Below are 16,273 nucleotides of genomic sequence, written 5' to 3'. Positions count from 1 at the left end.
GTTATTCATGTATTAGTTATTCCACCTTCTATTCTGCATAAAATGATACATAGATTCCCTCATTAACTTATACATGTATTTGTTACGAAATTAAGATTTCTCTAGAAACTCCTACATTGTAGATATTTTTATAGTAGGCAAGTCTTTTGAGTTAAAATGAGTGGTGGTTAGTGAGCCACATATGTACATAGTGTGAGATATTTTGCTTGTTATATGGTTGTAATTCTCACACTTTATATATATATAAGGAGTTTATGTAATGAAACATCTAGAGAAAAAAATGGAACTCAAATCTTCAGCCTTTTTCATCTCCCTCTTCAGATTACTGTAGCAATTTACAGCTGCCATTTTCTATTCTTACACTTTGTAGCCTTGAAGTTCTTCTTCCTTTTCTTTGTAATAGTATTAGTTATGTGGGTTTTTAAATTGTCAATCAAACGTTGTATTAACTTTATACATGAGTAAATTATTTCTATTTACCTACCAAACGCCGTGTAAGTACACGGAAATTAATACATGGATAACTTGTTTCTTATCCAGCTACCAAATGACCCCTAAGAATTGCATGGAAGAGTACCAAACATTTCAGGAACTGGAATGACCTAAGTGCAAAGTGTCTCACGATCTCAGTAATTGAGTTGAAGGAAGATAAATACATAAACAAACTTTGCTTTATTAAAGGAATAAAATGGCATAAGCAACTGCTTATTTCCTCCAAGACTCTAAAGCCAACAAAACTTGAGAGAATGTAAACCTCAAAAACATATGTCATAAGAAAGAAAATATCTTAGATGTAAAGTGCAGCTTAGCCTTATCATCAACAAAACCTGAAATTTAAGTCTTACTGTCTTCAATCAATTACCTGTCCAAGAACTCTTCCTCACAGGAATTCCCAGAAGAAGACAACCAATCTAAGTCAACAAAGTTGGAGCAGTCATATGCATCTGCATTTTGTGGTTCAAGGGATCGATCTCTTTGCATTTCTACAAAAAGTTGTCTTGTAGGAACTGTTTGAGCATACCTGCATAAAGAAAGATAAATAAGCAGAGCAAAAGGTGAGAAAGAAACTGATGTATATGAAGGTTTTTCCTTTCTAGGATAATATAAACTTAAACTAGATTCATGCTAAACCTAACAACAACAACAACCCAGTGAAATCCCACAACATGGGGTCTGGGGAGGGTAGAATGTACGCAGACCTTACTCCTACCAAGGTAGGACGGCTGTTTCCTGGAGACCCTCGGCTCAGTAAAAGCATAAACGCATAAAAAAAATGTTAGATAAGAATAGGAAATTAAAAGTTTTATGAGAAAAACAACAAACAAATAACGAATAGATAACAAATAAATACAAATAAATAAATACAACTAACAAATAACGAATAAATAAATAATGAAAGCATCACAGATAAAATAGAGTAATCAAAGCATAGAAAGTAATAAATAATAACAGAAATCAGAATCAAAGTGCAAGAGATCGTAATGCACTACTACGCCTACGGATAGAGAAGAATAACGAGACCATGAACTAGCCTTCTACCCTAATGTGGGTCCTCCACACCCTCCTATCAAAGGTCATGTCCTCCGTAAGCTGTAACTGCGCCATGTCCTGTCTAATCACCTCTCCCCAATACTTCTTCGGCCTACCCCTACCTCTTCTGTTACCATCCATGACCAGCCTCTCACACCTCCGCACTGGGGCATCTGTGTCTCTCCTCTTCACATGTCCAAACCATCTCAGTCGCATTTCCCGCATCTTGTCTTCCACCGAGGTCACTCCTACCTTGTCCCGAATAGCTTCATTTCTAATCCTGTCGCTCCTGGTGTGCTCACACATCCATCTCAGCATTCTCATTTTGGCAACTTTCATCTTTTGAATGTGAGAAGTCTTAACTGGCCAACACTCCGCCCCATACAACATAGCCGGTCTAACCACCACTTTGTAGAACTTGCCCTTAAGTTTTGGTGGCACCTTCTTGTCACATAGCACTCCGAAAGCGAGCCTTCATTTCATCCACCCTACCCCAATACGATGTGTGACATCATCGTCAATCTCCCCGCTGCCTTGCATGATAGACCCAAGATACTTGCAACTACTCTTTTGGATGGCCTGGGCACCAAGCCTAACTTCCACGCCAACCTCCTAAGGTGTCTCACTGAACTTGCACTCTAAGTACTCTGTCTTGGTCCTACTCAACTTAAACCCTTTAGACTCCAAGGTATGTCTCCAATCCTCCAGCTTAGCGTTTACTCCGCTGCGAGTCTCATTGATTAGGACTATGTCATCCGTGAAAAGCATACACCATGGCACCTCACCTTGAATTTGTCGCGTCAATCCATCTATCACCAAGGCAAATAAAAAAGGACTAAGAACTGATCCTTGATGCAACTCCATCACCACTGGGAAGTGCTCTGAGTCCCCTCCTACTGTCCTTACCCTGGTTTTGGCTCCCTCGTACATGTCCTTGATCACCCTAATGTATGCCATAGGTACACCTTTAGCCTCCAAACATGTCCATAGTATTTCTCTTGGGACTTTATCATAAGTCTTTTCTAGGTCGATGAATACCATATGCAAGTCCCTCTTTCTCTCCCTATATTGCTCCACCAGTCTCCTCATAAGATGGATGGCTTCTGTAGTTGAGCGTCCCGGCATAAATCCAAATTGATTCTCTGAAATAGACACGTCTCTCCTCACCCTCATCTCCACCACTCTTTCCCACAGTTTCATAGTATGGCTTAGTAGCTTGATACCTCTATAGTTGTTGCAACTCTGGATATCCCCTTTGTTTTTGTATAGAGGGATCATTACGCTCGACCTCCATTCTTCTGGCATCGTTGCCGTTTTAAAAATGACATTAAATAATCTAGTCAACCACTCCAAACCTACCGAGCTCGTGCTCTTCCAAAATTCCCCAGGAATCTCGTTAGGTCCGGTTGCTCTTCCCCAGCGCATCCTACGAACGACACTCTTAACCTCCTCGACCTTAATACTCCTGCAATACCCAAAATCGCGACGCCTCCCTGTATGTTCTAAATCTCCTAACACAGTCTCTGTCCCCTTCCTCATTCAAGAATTTATGGAAGTAGGACTGTCATCTCTGTTTAATGAGGGTCTCGTCTACCAATACTTTTCCATGCTCATCCTTAATGCACTTCACTTGGTCCACATCGCATGTCCTTCTCTCCCGCGCCCTGGCTAGCCTGAACAATTTTCTATCCCCACCTTTCTCTTCTAGTTCAGCATAAAGGCGTTCAAAAGCTATTGTTTTTGCCGTCAAAACCGCCGACTTCGCCTCCTTCCTCGCTATCTTATAAAGTTCCCTATTCGTCCACTTCTCCAATACTTGAACTTAACATCATTTTATTAATTTTATTCCAACACTGAGCGTGTGGAAGTGTGTGATCATCTCATTCAATAGCTTAAGCTTTTAGATGAGATGCCCATACATTTAACATGGTATCAGAGTAGATGGAGGTCCTATGTTCAAGTCTTACTGCCGCCCATTATCAAAAAAGAAAATGGCCCGTGAAAAAAGAATCAAGCCCGCACACGAGGGGCATTTTTGAAGACATAATTGTATAAGAGATTTATTAGAATCTATACAAATACACTACTAGGACTTGGGTTTCTTTCTTGGGTTGGGGGAGGGGATCAAGTATCTTTACCGATTAACCAACTTCTAAACACTGGACTAGATCCTAAGGAGAAACCACTTCATTAGTATCTTGAATCGAAACCTTTTGGCTGAAGCAATCCAGTTTTGCCGAGGGAACAACCCCATTTTTCACCTTAAATTGGTCAAAATGAGCGGAATTTCTCAGTTCTCATGGATGATTAGATCAAGCAACTAGGGTATGTGGCTGACAAGTAAACAAGAGTATGCTCTCCCTAAAAGCTTAACCATCTAGATTAGATGATTATACAGTATACACTTCAACAAAAAGGATGATGGGTGTGTGCATTACAACAAGCAAAATTCTGATGAGAATAGCTACACAGATGAGGTGGATCAAGGGTTTCCATATAGGAGACAGAATAGGGAGTGGAAAGGAGATTAGTCATTTGCTATATGCAGATGATACTATCATCCTATGTGAGCCAGAAGCTGAACAGCTGAATTACATCAGATCGATTCTGATCTTATTTGAAGCAGTATCAGGTCTAAGGGTCAATTGGGGGAAAAGCAGCTTGATCACAGTCAAGGAGGTGCCTCAGATTCAAGGATTAGCAAGCATTCTAGGGTGTAAAGTAGAGTAATTAACAACCTACCTGGGAATGCCACTAGGGAGCAAACATAAAGCTTTGGAGATATGGGATGGAATTCTGGAAAAAGAAGAAAAAAATTGTCAAGATGGAAGGCTCAATATCTATCCCTGGGGGTTAGAGTGACCTTTGAAGGTTTTACAACTGTTGATAAAAAAAAATCTAACGAAGAAGCGGCTTAAACCAAAACGAGAGAGAAGATGAGAGACGCAGCAGAAGAACACTTCCTTAATATCTTCAGAGTTACATATATATGACCTAGAAATATAAAAACTGAACGACAAAACACACGACTTCTAGATTATCTAAAACACTTCCTAATTAATAGGAACACATAGCTAATAACTAATTGACTAAGTCAACACTTCCTAATTAATAGGAACACATAGCTAACAACTAATTGACTAAGTCTATTTAAAACAAAAACAGTAAAACTAAATTTACTGTAGTTCAAAAGCAAACTCCTAACACTCCTCCTTGCTTTGGAAACTGCAAACTCCAAACTCCAATTTTCTGTCCGAGAAGCTCGAATGTGCTGACTGGTAAAGGCTTAGTAAACAGGTCTACTTGCTGGTTTTCAAACTTGCAGTAGACTAGAGTCACTTCTCCCCTTTACTACACTTCTCTCAGGAAATAGAACTTGATGTTGAAATGCTTGGTCTTCTTGTGAAACACTGGGTTGTTTGAGATTGCAATAGCTGCCTGGTTGTCGACAAGAATGTCAGTACTTTCCTTCTGTTCCAAATGTAAATCATACATGATCTTTCTAAGCCATAAGACTTGGTTTACTACTCTTGTTGCTGCTATGAATTCAGCTTCTGCAGTGGATTGTGCAACGATTTCCTGTTTCTTAGATAACCAAGAGAAGATTCCTGAACCTAGGCTGAAACAATGGCCAGAGGTACTTCTCATATCATATGTGGATCCAGCCCAATCACTATCTGAGAATCCAAGCAACTTGAACCTTTGACACTTCTCAAACTTTACACCATAGTCAACAGTACCTTTGATATATCTTAATATTCTTTTTGCTTCTCTTAAATGCATTTCACTTGCACAGTGCATAAAACGAGATAAGAGACTTACAACAAATAGAATATCTGGCCTTGTTGCAGTGACATACATTAAGCATCCGATCAAGCTTCTATAATAACCTTCATCAGGTCCAAGAAAATAGGTCATAAGACCAAGATCTGTCATTTCAAAAACTTGCATCATTTCTTCTTTAAACTCCTCAACCAGCCTTGTATTATTTCCTGTTACCAGAAGATCATCAACATAAAGAGACACAATAAGGATATAAGTGTCTTTATGTTTTACATAAAGAGTGGATTCAGATAAGCTTTTTTGAAAACCCAAGCTTAACAGATGATCATCTATCCTGCTATACCAAGCTCTTGGCGCTTGTTTTAGGCCATAAAGTTCCCTTTTTAGCAGATAGACTTTATCTTCATCACCGTGTTTCACAAATCCTGATGGTTGCTCGACATATATTTCCTCCTCCAGTATGCCATTTAAGAAGGAAGATTTGACATCGAGTTGGAACACCTTCCATTCCATTTGTGCTGCTATTGCGAGTAGCAGTCTGATTGTGTCTAATCTTGCAACAGGAGAAAAAGTGTCAGAGTAATCAACACCATAAATTTGTGCATACCCTTTAACTACAAGCCTGGCCTTGTATTTGTTGATGGAACTATCTGCATTTAACTTTGTTCTGAAGACCCATCTCACAGCAACGACTTTTCGATCTTCAGGTTTGTCGACTAACACCCAAGTTTTATTTTTCTCAATCATGGAGATCTCCTCCTCCATTGCTTTCTTCTACTTTGGGTCTTGAAGAGCTTCAACTGGTCCAGCAGGTTCATAGATGGCGACATTACATCTCTCATAGATATCTGACAACAATTTTCGCCCTTTGACTGGATGATCATCTTCTAGTTCTTGCTGCCATTGTTCCATTTTTTGCTCTTCAGGAGGGCTCATGTTTGCTTCCAATGAGAGTTTTCCCGATTCCTGAGAATTCTTCCAGTCCCACTGTTCGTTCTCACTAAAACGAACATATCTTGTAATTGTCATCTTTCCTGTTTGAGGATGATAGACCTTGTACGCTTTAGAAACGCCACTGTAACCCACAAGGATGCCTGTAATTTCCTTCTTGTCAAGTTTGTCACGTTTATCCTGAGGAACATGAACAAAACACACACAACCAACCACTTTAAGAAAACTTAGTGAAGGTTTAAACCCGTACGAAGCTTCGAATGGTGTTTTATCTTCCAAAGCCTTCGTTGGAAGTCGACTTTGCATAAAAACTGCAGTATTTGCTGCCTCTGCCCAAAATATTTTAAGCAGCTATTTCTCATGCAACATACATCTGGCCATCTCCATTATCCATCTATTTCTTCTTTCACTAACACCATATTGTTCTGGTGTGTATGGTGTTGTAAGCTGATGCACAATGCCGGCCTCCTCGCAAAATGAATCAAGTTTGGCTGAGGTGTATTCCTTTCCGTTATCAGACCTCAAAGCTTGAATTTTACAACCACTGATTTTCCACCAATTTCTTGAATTTCCAGAATACTCCAGCAACTTCTGACTTGTATTTCAAGAAAAAAAACCAGCACATTCTTGTAAAATCATCAATGAAAAGAACGTAATAGATGCTACCTTGTAGTGATGGAGTTCTTTGAGGCCCTGCAACATCAGTGTGAACTAGTTGTAGCTTTTGTGAGGCTCTCCAGGTTGATTTAGGAAATGGCTTTTTGAGTTGTTTACCAATTGGCTGGCATGACATTCAGTGGAATTTACTTCCAGATCAGGTAGGTTCTCCACCATCTTCAACTTTTGCATTTTGACAAGCCCTTGATAATGATAGTGCCCATGTCTCTTATGCCATAACTCAGCGACATTTGCTTTTGCTGAATACACCATCTGTTCTTCCTCAAATGGATCTAACGAGAAGCTTTTTCCTCTCATTTTGACTTTAAACAAGTCCTGTCCTAAGGGATCCTTGATCAAGCATTATTTATCTTCAAAGAAAAGTTTGAAACCTTTTTCTAACAATTGAACAAAGCTTAACAGGTTCCGGTCTAAGTCAGGTACATAAAGAACGTCTGCTATTGTTTTAGTACCTGCTTGTGTCTCAACTGCAATAGTTCCTATTCCTTTGCTGGAATGTGACCACCATGGCCTATTCTAACCTTTGCAACTCGAGTAGGCTTCAATTCTTTGAAGAGTTCTTTATCATGAGTCATGTGATTTGTGCATCCGCTATCAATCAGCCACGACTCGCTTGAAAAACATTGCTTGCAAAACATGATGCAACAAAGAGTTGATCCTCCTCCTGTTCATTAACAGCTCGAGCATCTGCATCCTGCTGCTGACTTTTGTTCTTAAAAATGATAGCTTCGTGCCCAAACTGATTGCACTTACTGCACTTAGCATCAGGCCTTCTCCAACACTTGAAAGGTTCGTGCCCGATCCTGCCACAATGCTTACAAGGAGGGTAGTTTCCTTTGAAGCTACCTGTTTTGTTTTTGTTATTGCGTGCTGCACCTTCTCCATCTGTTGGTTGGTACTTCTTGTTCTTTTTCTTATATCGTCCATGATCTTGATGCTTGGCTGGTAAGGCTCCTTCAACAGCTCCTCCTTGTCTCGTAACACATCGTTTCTCTTGTGCTTGAAAAGCACTTAAGAGCTCTGTTAGTGTAATATTGGACAAGTCCTTAGTATTTTCTAAGGTTGCAATGGTTGCCTCAAATCTTTCAGGTACCGTTACAAGGATTTTCTCAACGATCCTTGAATCGTTAAAAGTGGAACCCAACAATCTGATGTGATTTGTTATGTTAAGAAGTCGATCAGATACTCCTTTATGGTTTCACTTTCCTTCATCCTTTGCTGGGACCTGTCTTTCAGGAGGCTATTGAATAATTGGGAAGTGGTTAGGGTGGCTTCTCTGCTGGAAAAATTGGCGGAACCAATCTAGTAACAAATGCACCAGATAGAGTTATATGGAAGCACAACAAGGATGGTAACTTCACAGTAAACAGTGCTTACAAGAAAGGAATTCAAGTTGGGGTTACAGGCTACCACCATCACTGGAAGAGTATTTGGAGAGGACTGATCCCCGCCAAAGTGAAATGCTTCACTTGGTTAGTCATCAAAAGAGCCTGCTTAACTCAAGAAGTTCTACAGAAGAAAGGAATGCAACTAGTCCCTAGGTGTTTCCTATGCAATTCGACGGGGGAAACAAACAAACACCTATTCGTACATTGCAAATTCACTACACAGATCAGGGAGCTGTTCCTCAACATCATAGGCTTCAGTTGGACTATGCCAGAACACACTTCTGACCTTTTTAGTTGCTGGATCAGAAGAGGGGATAGCAAGACTCAAAAGAAGTGGTGGAAGCTAATACTATCATGCATATGGTGGTCAGTGTGGAAGGAAAGAAATGGGAGATGCTTTAAAGATAGATCTAATTCCATTCACAAAGTAAAGTGAAATTGTTTGGTATCTTTACTTTTTTGGTGTAAACAGCTCTGTATAGAAGATGTAGATCAAATTATAGAATTAATAGGGAGCTTGTAATTTTGGTTAGGGCTGTAAATTTTTGAAGGTGTCCAGCATGTCCTTAATGCTGAAGAATACAACTTTACGAATGTTTCAAAAAAAAAAAACACTGGTACATTACTGCACACAATGAGCTGAGGAAATTTATCAAGTCGTGAACTTCCAGTAACCGATCATCTTACAACACAAAGCTAGGAAAAAATACATTTGTATTTCTAATGAAATTGCATTTCCTTATATTGCAGTTTATGTTGTATCAAACATACATCTTATGCCACTAACCATGTGAAGCTTTCCACTTTATAGGGTGCTCAATTCTTCAATATTTTCATGGCCACCCAGACTGGCGCATTTTTACTATGCATAGGATTTTATAGTAGGTTTTAACAAAGAATTTCTCATTACACAGTCATCCCATAACAAGTGTCACGGCTTGTATGAAGGGCTGTGAAGCTAGCTAATAGCTGTAACAGTTGGCACATGTCCTCCATCTTCCAATAACTGAAAATTGCTACTGAAGTTCTAAATTGTGGCGCTGGCTAAGGAAAATGGTAAGTGGAGGACAAGTTCTAAATTGTGTTTACATATGCGAGGACAAGCATATGCATTGCTTACATGCTTATAAAAGTATTTTTGGGTCTTGAATGGTATGTGCAACACTTATAGGTGCAACGAAGCCTCAATAGCCTTGATCGATACATAACAAAAGTTACATATGCTTCAACTGATTCATGAAATCATGTTTACGCTTTCAGAAGTCACATATACGATATGGTTGGGTTAAGGGTCATGGATTATGAATATGACACATTTGGATGTTTGAAAAGCTACATATTATAAGTATGTTTTATGGATACATGATTATGCTTTCCAAAAGCAATGTTTTGGCTACGATTAAATCCATGATATATGAGATGCTCAAAAGCTATAGGTATGAAGTGTTGGCTTAAGGCCATGATTTATGACATATATGGGAAAACGGGAGAGGATAGGCTTGGTGGATATTCACCTCCCAAGAGAGGCAGATCAGTTTCAATGGTTTAGAAGAGTATCTAGCCATCTTGGCCCAGTGTTCTGAAAGGCGCTCGCCCCCCAGAAAAGGCGACACGAGGCGACGAAATGGCGAGAGGCGACCAGGCGTGGCAAGGCGAGAAAGGCGCGCCATTCAAATTTTTTAAAAAAAGAACTGATTTATTAATTAAAAGAAGAGTTTATGTTTTTTTTTTGTTATTTTGGCAAACCTGCTAAGTCGCGACTCAGCTGCAGGCCCGCATCAGTTTCTTTCTTCTTCTCTCGCTGTCTCGCACAAGTCGACTACTCAACTTCGTATTTCTTCTTCAGCGATTTCTCAACAGCCAACAGGTATGTTTCTTCTGATCTTCTCTTCAGTTCTTTCTTTTTCTTCTTCTTCTTTCTTCTTCTTCTCCTTTTTTCTTCTTCTTCTCTTCTTCAGTTTCTTTCTTCTTCTTTTTCGAATTCGATTCAAGCACTCAGAAGTGCTCTGCGCCTCTGCCTCTGTTTTTCTAGTCTCTGTTTTTTTTGGACTGAGTTCTGAGTTGCAGGCTTGCAGCAATCTGCCAATATTTTAATTTTTTTTAATTCTTCTATATTTTCTCTCTCATAATCAATTTAGTTTTATACTAATTAACATAGTATTTTGTTTGTCCATAAATAGTTATTAACATAGTATTTATTTGTCCATATAGTTATTTCAAGTAGGACGTCTCGGACACTAATTGATGAAGAATCCGAGGAGGAGGAAGATGAGGAGCAGTATAATCATAACGAAATGGATGTTGATCTTCAAGATTTTGATAATCTTGAAGAAGAATAGACTTTTAGAGTTCTAGCATTGTTTGTCAATTGTCTTATGAATTATTTAATCATTCAAGTTCTAGACTTTTAGTATCTACTATTAGTTTTTGAATTGAAATATTTGCTAATATATGTTATTGATGTTGAGATTTTGGATATTTATATATGCAATTAAATATTTTAAGAATTTAGTATTAATTGGCACCTCAATTCAAAAAGGCGAGTGCCTCACCGCATGGCAAGGCAAAACCTTGTCGCCTTTCACCATCCAAAAGACTGTCTTGGCCAAGCTTCAGATCCCGACATGGAAGCCATTCACTGACCCCCAGGGATATACTGCCCGCCCTTGGTCCAGGAATTCTTTGCATCATATGTGGTAGACATGGCGCCTCAGAAAAAGTTGCCAAGGGCATTACAGAAACCTCTTGATTCTGTAATGGTCAGAGGGAATTGCTGTTGATTTCAGCAGCATGACAATCAACATATTATACTGTGGAAGTGACTTCAGGGATTGCGGAAACACAACTATATTTGAGCACCACAAGGCTGGAGCCAAAGACCAGTTTCTTCCTTAAATGCCTCAAATATTTATGATTTTTTATGTACATATTATTATAATTTATTGATATTTTGGCAGAGAAAATAAGTATAGTTATGTCGAAAAAATATTATTTTTCATTATTTGTAATATATGCAAAAGACATTATATATATTTAACCACGAACCTACACAATACCCGACTGCATACGTAATGGGATAAAAACTGGCAGACTAGGCACCTTAGCAATTAAATAGAAAAAATCTATTTAAGTCATCCATTCATTCTCTATATGTCATATATTCATTCTCTCTCTCTCTCTCTCTCTATCTATCTATCTATCTATCTATATATATATATATATATATATATATATATATATATAAAGGGCAGCCCGGTGCACTAAAGCTCCCGCTATGCGCGGGGTCCGGGGAAGGGCCTGACCACAAGGGTCTATTGTACGCAGCATATATATATATATATATATATAAATACCAAAGTTTATGTAGCTGTTGTAGCTTATATAGAGAGGATATATTTACTAAGAAAATATTTCGATGCTATATTTGATCCCCGAAAGAAAATCGATTATTTATATCAAGTTATTCAAGCTCAAATTCAAGGTATGTGAAGGTTATTCCTTTCTTTCTTTTGACATGATTCCGTAAAATTTGTGATTTTCAGGTCTTTCATGCTATCGAAGAATCGTTTGTAGATCTCTAAATTGGCATTAGTATTACTTTTTGTTAAAAGCTTCTATTCAGTGATGTTGGTCCCATGTCAAGTTAGGGAGTAGGAGGTGGTGCATATATTGTCATGGTTTTGTGATTGATAGGTTGATCGTGGTATTATGGTTATGGTACGGAAGAGGCACGGTTACATACGGGTTACTTGTGGGGTTGCTATTTTGCATACATACATGTTCATGCTTTATTTGCTTTTAAAAATCATGGTGGTCTTATCGGCTCGCATAGCGATTTACATGTTTTTAGATATCCTGGTGGTCTTGCCACCTAATAGACTTCCATCAATCATATAAATTTTGTGTACCTTGAATATGTCAAATCACTTTCACAAGTTGACATTTCTGGTGTTGATTCGGAGAACAAGTTGCTTCCTTCTTTTGACTGATTAGACATGTTAGACTTAGAATGCCCCTTTCCAATACTCCGAGTTGATAGGGGAAATTGACTTTCATGAAGAATGTTTCCATCTGAGAATGATCTTTGAAAGAGCGACCTGTTTATCACCATAAGAATATACAGTTATCCTTACATACTTCAAATCAAGAAATTACAGGAAAAGATCAAGTCGCTAGGAGTCACATTTCTGCCATCTCTGGTGTAACACATTATTTCAAAGTAAATTAACTAAACCTTGAAAATGCTATAGAATATCAAAGTCTGTGTCTTCTATATCTGTCTCATCCTAATTTAGATGATAAATATCTAATATATGGGAAGCAAGAAAGTTAAAGAGGCATAACATCACAGCTATGACAATTATACCTTCCATTGTCGCCAACATAGCTTTCCCCATTCCTACCCACATAGTAATGCTGATAGGAGTCCAATTCCCATATATCAGGTCTACCCTCTAGAGGCTGAAAGTATCCCAAAAACCTGCTCATAGAATGTCATCAAAATTTTAAGTAGCAGACTCAGCCATTTTTAAAATTTTCTGAAATCTTGAGTAAAATGGCAAATAGAATTTCAAAGGAAAGAAGTTGAGCTTAAATGATTTGCACAAAGTAAAACACTCACTCGAACTGCATTCGTGCATACGAATAAAGAGAAAATGAGCTTACACATTAATAGCATTTTGTTTTTCTGCATCCATGTAGGCATTGCTGTAATATCTCTGAAGAGTCCTAAAGAACTCCTGTGATTGAATTGCAGCTTTCCACTGGCCCCTCCTCTCTGAAAATATCTACAGGAGACATTCCCACATTTTCAACTAACGCAAGATTAAACTATTAACATTGGATGAGAAAAGATAGAACATACATGTGTATGACCTGGGCTTTGTTTTCATTAGTATCAAGGAGGCATATGGGATAACAGCAAATAAAAATGAGGCACAAATGACTAAATTTTGGGTCCCTACCATTCTAGCTCCTTAAGTTCCATATTCTGATCGCTGGATTGTATCTCACAAAAAAATTAGTTTAACTATGTCACTGGCTCTAGTTACAAGTTAAAAGGTTCTTTCCTCTCTCAATATGCATGAAACTAATTTTCACACCTTTAATTAGGATGAAAAACAAAAGAAAAGAAAAAATAGAATTGGGAGTACAAAACAAATGCAGTCCCCACCCACACACCCCAGAATACACAATAAAGAAGATGATTGTAACAATTTCTATGTAATTTTCTTCTTCTTTTTTATTTTGTGAAAACAAAACCTCTATGATACTTTTATCTGCCTTGGGAATACAGTCATTTCAAATATCAAAGAAGAAAACTGAAAGACTTATATATCATCTATCTCATTAAAAATTATCTCAAATAGTTTTCATAGTCTAGCCAACTTAATAATTTGCAGAAAGGAAATTACAGATGGAAGATTGTACCATATTTGCATGAATGATAAAGAAACCCTTAAAAGTTCTCTTATTTCACTTGTATTTTGGTCTAAGTAAAGAACCATGTTGATTGATGGTTGGACAAACTTGATGGACGTTGTGAATGACTGGGGTTCATAGTTTTGACACAAATGAGCAGAGGCATATCCAGGATTTCCAGAGGACGGGTGCATCACTACTTTTAAGATAAATATTTGATTTGATTGTAGAATTTTTTACGGTGACACAAAGTCAACTAGCAAACTGCAATCAACACTATCATTACAAGAAATCATCACTAACTTTACCATTTTCCTGGACGAGTTTTCATACTTTAAAAACTATTTATAGCTTTATTACTTAAATATCTTACAATTTTCTATAGCAAACTAAGCAACTATTAAAAAATTCTTCATCTATTTTGAAGTTCTCTATTCATTGAAAAAATACTTAAATTCTTTATTTATGATGATTTTCACAAAAGTGTTAGAGGATAAGGTACTCCCCTCATTAAGTTGTAATGGTTATTAATAATATTTGGTTCAAAATATTTATCATTTTAGGAAAATAAAATAAAATAAACCATTTTCTCATTTACTATTAATTGTATTGATTACATATCATAAAATGCATAAATTTACACATTTTTCATAAAGAAATAAGGATAAATTATCAAAAATTACTTTTTATTTATAATTTTTCAGGAAATGTGCAAAAGAAAGTATAACAAGTACAAAGGAACAGAGGAAGTTTTTGTATTTCCGGAAATTTGGAACTCAAATCAGACGAATATCAAATAAAGAGATGAAAAAAAGTATTAGAAAGAAGGGACAACTGGGAGAATGAATATAGACACGGTAACCAATTAATTGAAAAGTCAAAAGAATGACCAAGGCAAGACAAGCAAGAAAGAAAAGGAAACAATAAAGAAAGAGTTACAGTCTGGAATCAAACCCCAAGCTTTGTGACTACGGTGCACCCATCAACCGCTGAACCAAAGAGCTCACTTGAGCATGGGTTCACATACTGTTATTCAAGTATTTAACGAGCAAAAATACTACTGCTATACCCAGTCACTGGAGGGAGCATGGGTTCACGTGAACCACCCCACTCCACGTAAATCTACCTCTGCTGGTGAGGTCCTTTTTAAAAATGAAATAATTTATTCATAAATAATGTGCAAAAAAAGAAAAGGGAAATGTTGAGCAGCATTACCTTGTTGTGAGCTGCAGAGCCACCATATTGATGAGCAAGTGTATCACCCATCCTCTCATAGAACCCCATTAATTCTTCTGCCAAAGGATCATCAAGGTCTATCTTTGTTGAATTTGTAACTCCTAATGCACGGAGTTGATGACCCAAAGCAGCCAATCCATATGCATACTGTGCCACATTAGTACGATCCAAACAATCTATGCAATTTGTCCTCAGCACCCCCTTTTGGAACATTGCTGGTTTCAGATAGCCATTACTAACGTAGTTACACCCATTGGTTTTCCCCTCCAAGTTATCTGACTCACCATTGCCATTATTATATTGTTTCTCAACATCAGGATCAAAATGTCTCAAAGGATCCACATTACTAGCAGCAGTATATCTGTGCCATATCATTGCAACTATTTTTAAAATACAATTCTAAGCAGCTCAAACACCCAACAGAAAAGCTAATGTATGCATGCAATTCAACTTTATCACTTTTTATTGATATACTTCAAGTGGTAGCTCACATCAACGTATAAAGAGAATTATTTTTCCTATCATCTTTGGTAAACTCTGAAGTGCAGAGTTTCTAAGCTGCATCACTGAAACTGGAAGAGCCTTTTAACTCTTGTCGTAATGACTTGAAAGGTAGAAGATGGTCCATAGCATCGAGAGATATTATAGCAAGGAATGTGTAAGGAAGCCAATCAGCCAGACAGTTGTATTATTGATAATGGAAAGAGACTGCAGAGAAGATAGTCATATCATAAAATAGGAAAAGAGTAGGACTGGACCAAAAGCTTCCTGAAGGAAAAACAGAGAAAATCTCTTCACATTGAAGAGAGCTAGAACCTTACACTCTTGATAGGTAGAACTGGAAAGAAAAATATGAGATACTATATTATTTTTTATCAAGAATTACCAACTTAAGTATAGGTCGAGATACTATGTTATTTACAGTACTAGAGAATGGATAAACAGAGGAGCCGGCTAGGCTTTGGGCAAGAGGCATGTAGTATTCACCATTTCGGAACAGATACATTCACATCCCCTTTGCGGAACAAGAATCAATGCACGAGGATAGTTGATGCAGCCTCCATTAGAAAATGTTGGAAGGCAGGTTATGGCCAGAAACTAATAAGTGTATAGGAAAAAGTTGATGTTTAGTTGGACGAGCGGGAGGAAAAACAGAAGACGAAGGGCATGGAATGTAGTGCCACTTGCATTAATGTGGCTTGTCTGGAGTGAGAGGAATAGAAGAGCTTTTGAAGGTGTAGAGCCGAGTTTTCCCCCGTTAAGGAGAAGCCTTCATTCCTTAAATT

At 37.8% G+C, this 16,273-nt stretch overlaps 1 protein-coding gene across 4 annotated transcripts in view; it reads right to left on the bottom strand.

Moving 5' to 3' along the window:
- Positions 1-16,273, bottom strand: part of LOC129891207 (phosphoinositide phosphatase SAC3-like) — a 41,325-nt gene that overhangs the window by 6,509 nt on the left and 18,543 nt on the right. For all 4 annotated transcript variants that reach the window (XM_055966489.1, XM_055966490.1, XM_055966488.1 and 1 more), the window contains exons 10-14: positions 14,967-15,348; positions 12,996-13,117; positions 12,697-12,810; positions 12,239-12,427; positions 863-1,021 (exon numbers count right to left, since the gene is read on the bottom strand). In XM_055966489.1, coding sequence (XP_055822464.1) covers positions 863-1,021; positions 12,239-12,427; positions 12,697-12,810; positions 12,996-13,117; positions 14,967-15,348 — 966 coding nt within the window. The remainder of the gene's footprint in view (positions 1-862; positions 1,022-12,238; positions 12,428-12,696; positions 12,811-12,995; positions 13,118-14,966; positions 15,349-16,273) is intronic.

This window comes from Solanum dulcamara, chromosome 6, assembly GCF_947179165.1.
Source record: "Solanum dulcamara chromosome 6, daSolDulc1.2, whole genome shotgun sequence".
NCBI lineage: Eukaryota > Viridiplantae > Streptophyta > Magnoliopsida > Solanales > Solanaceae > Solanum > Solanum dulcamara.
This window is presented reverse-complemented; position numbering and strand designations above follow the sequence as displayed.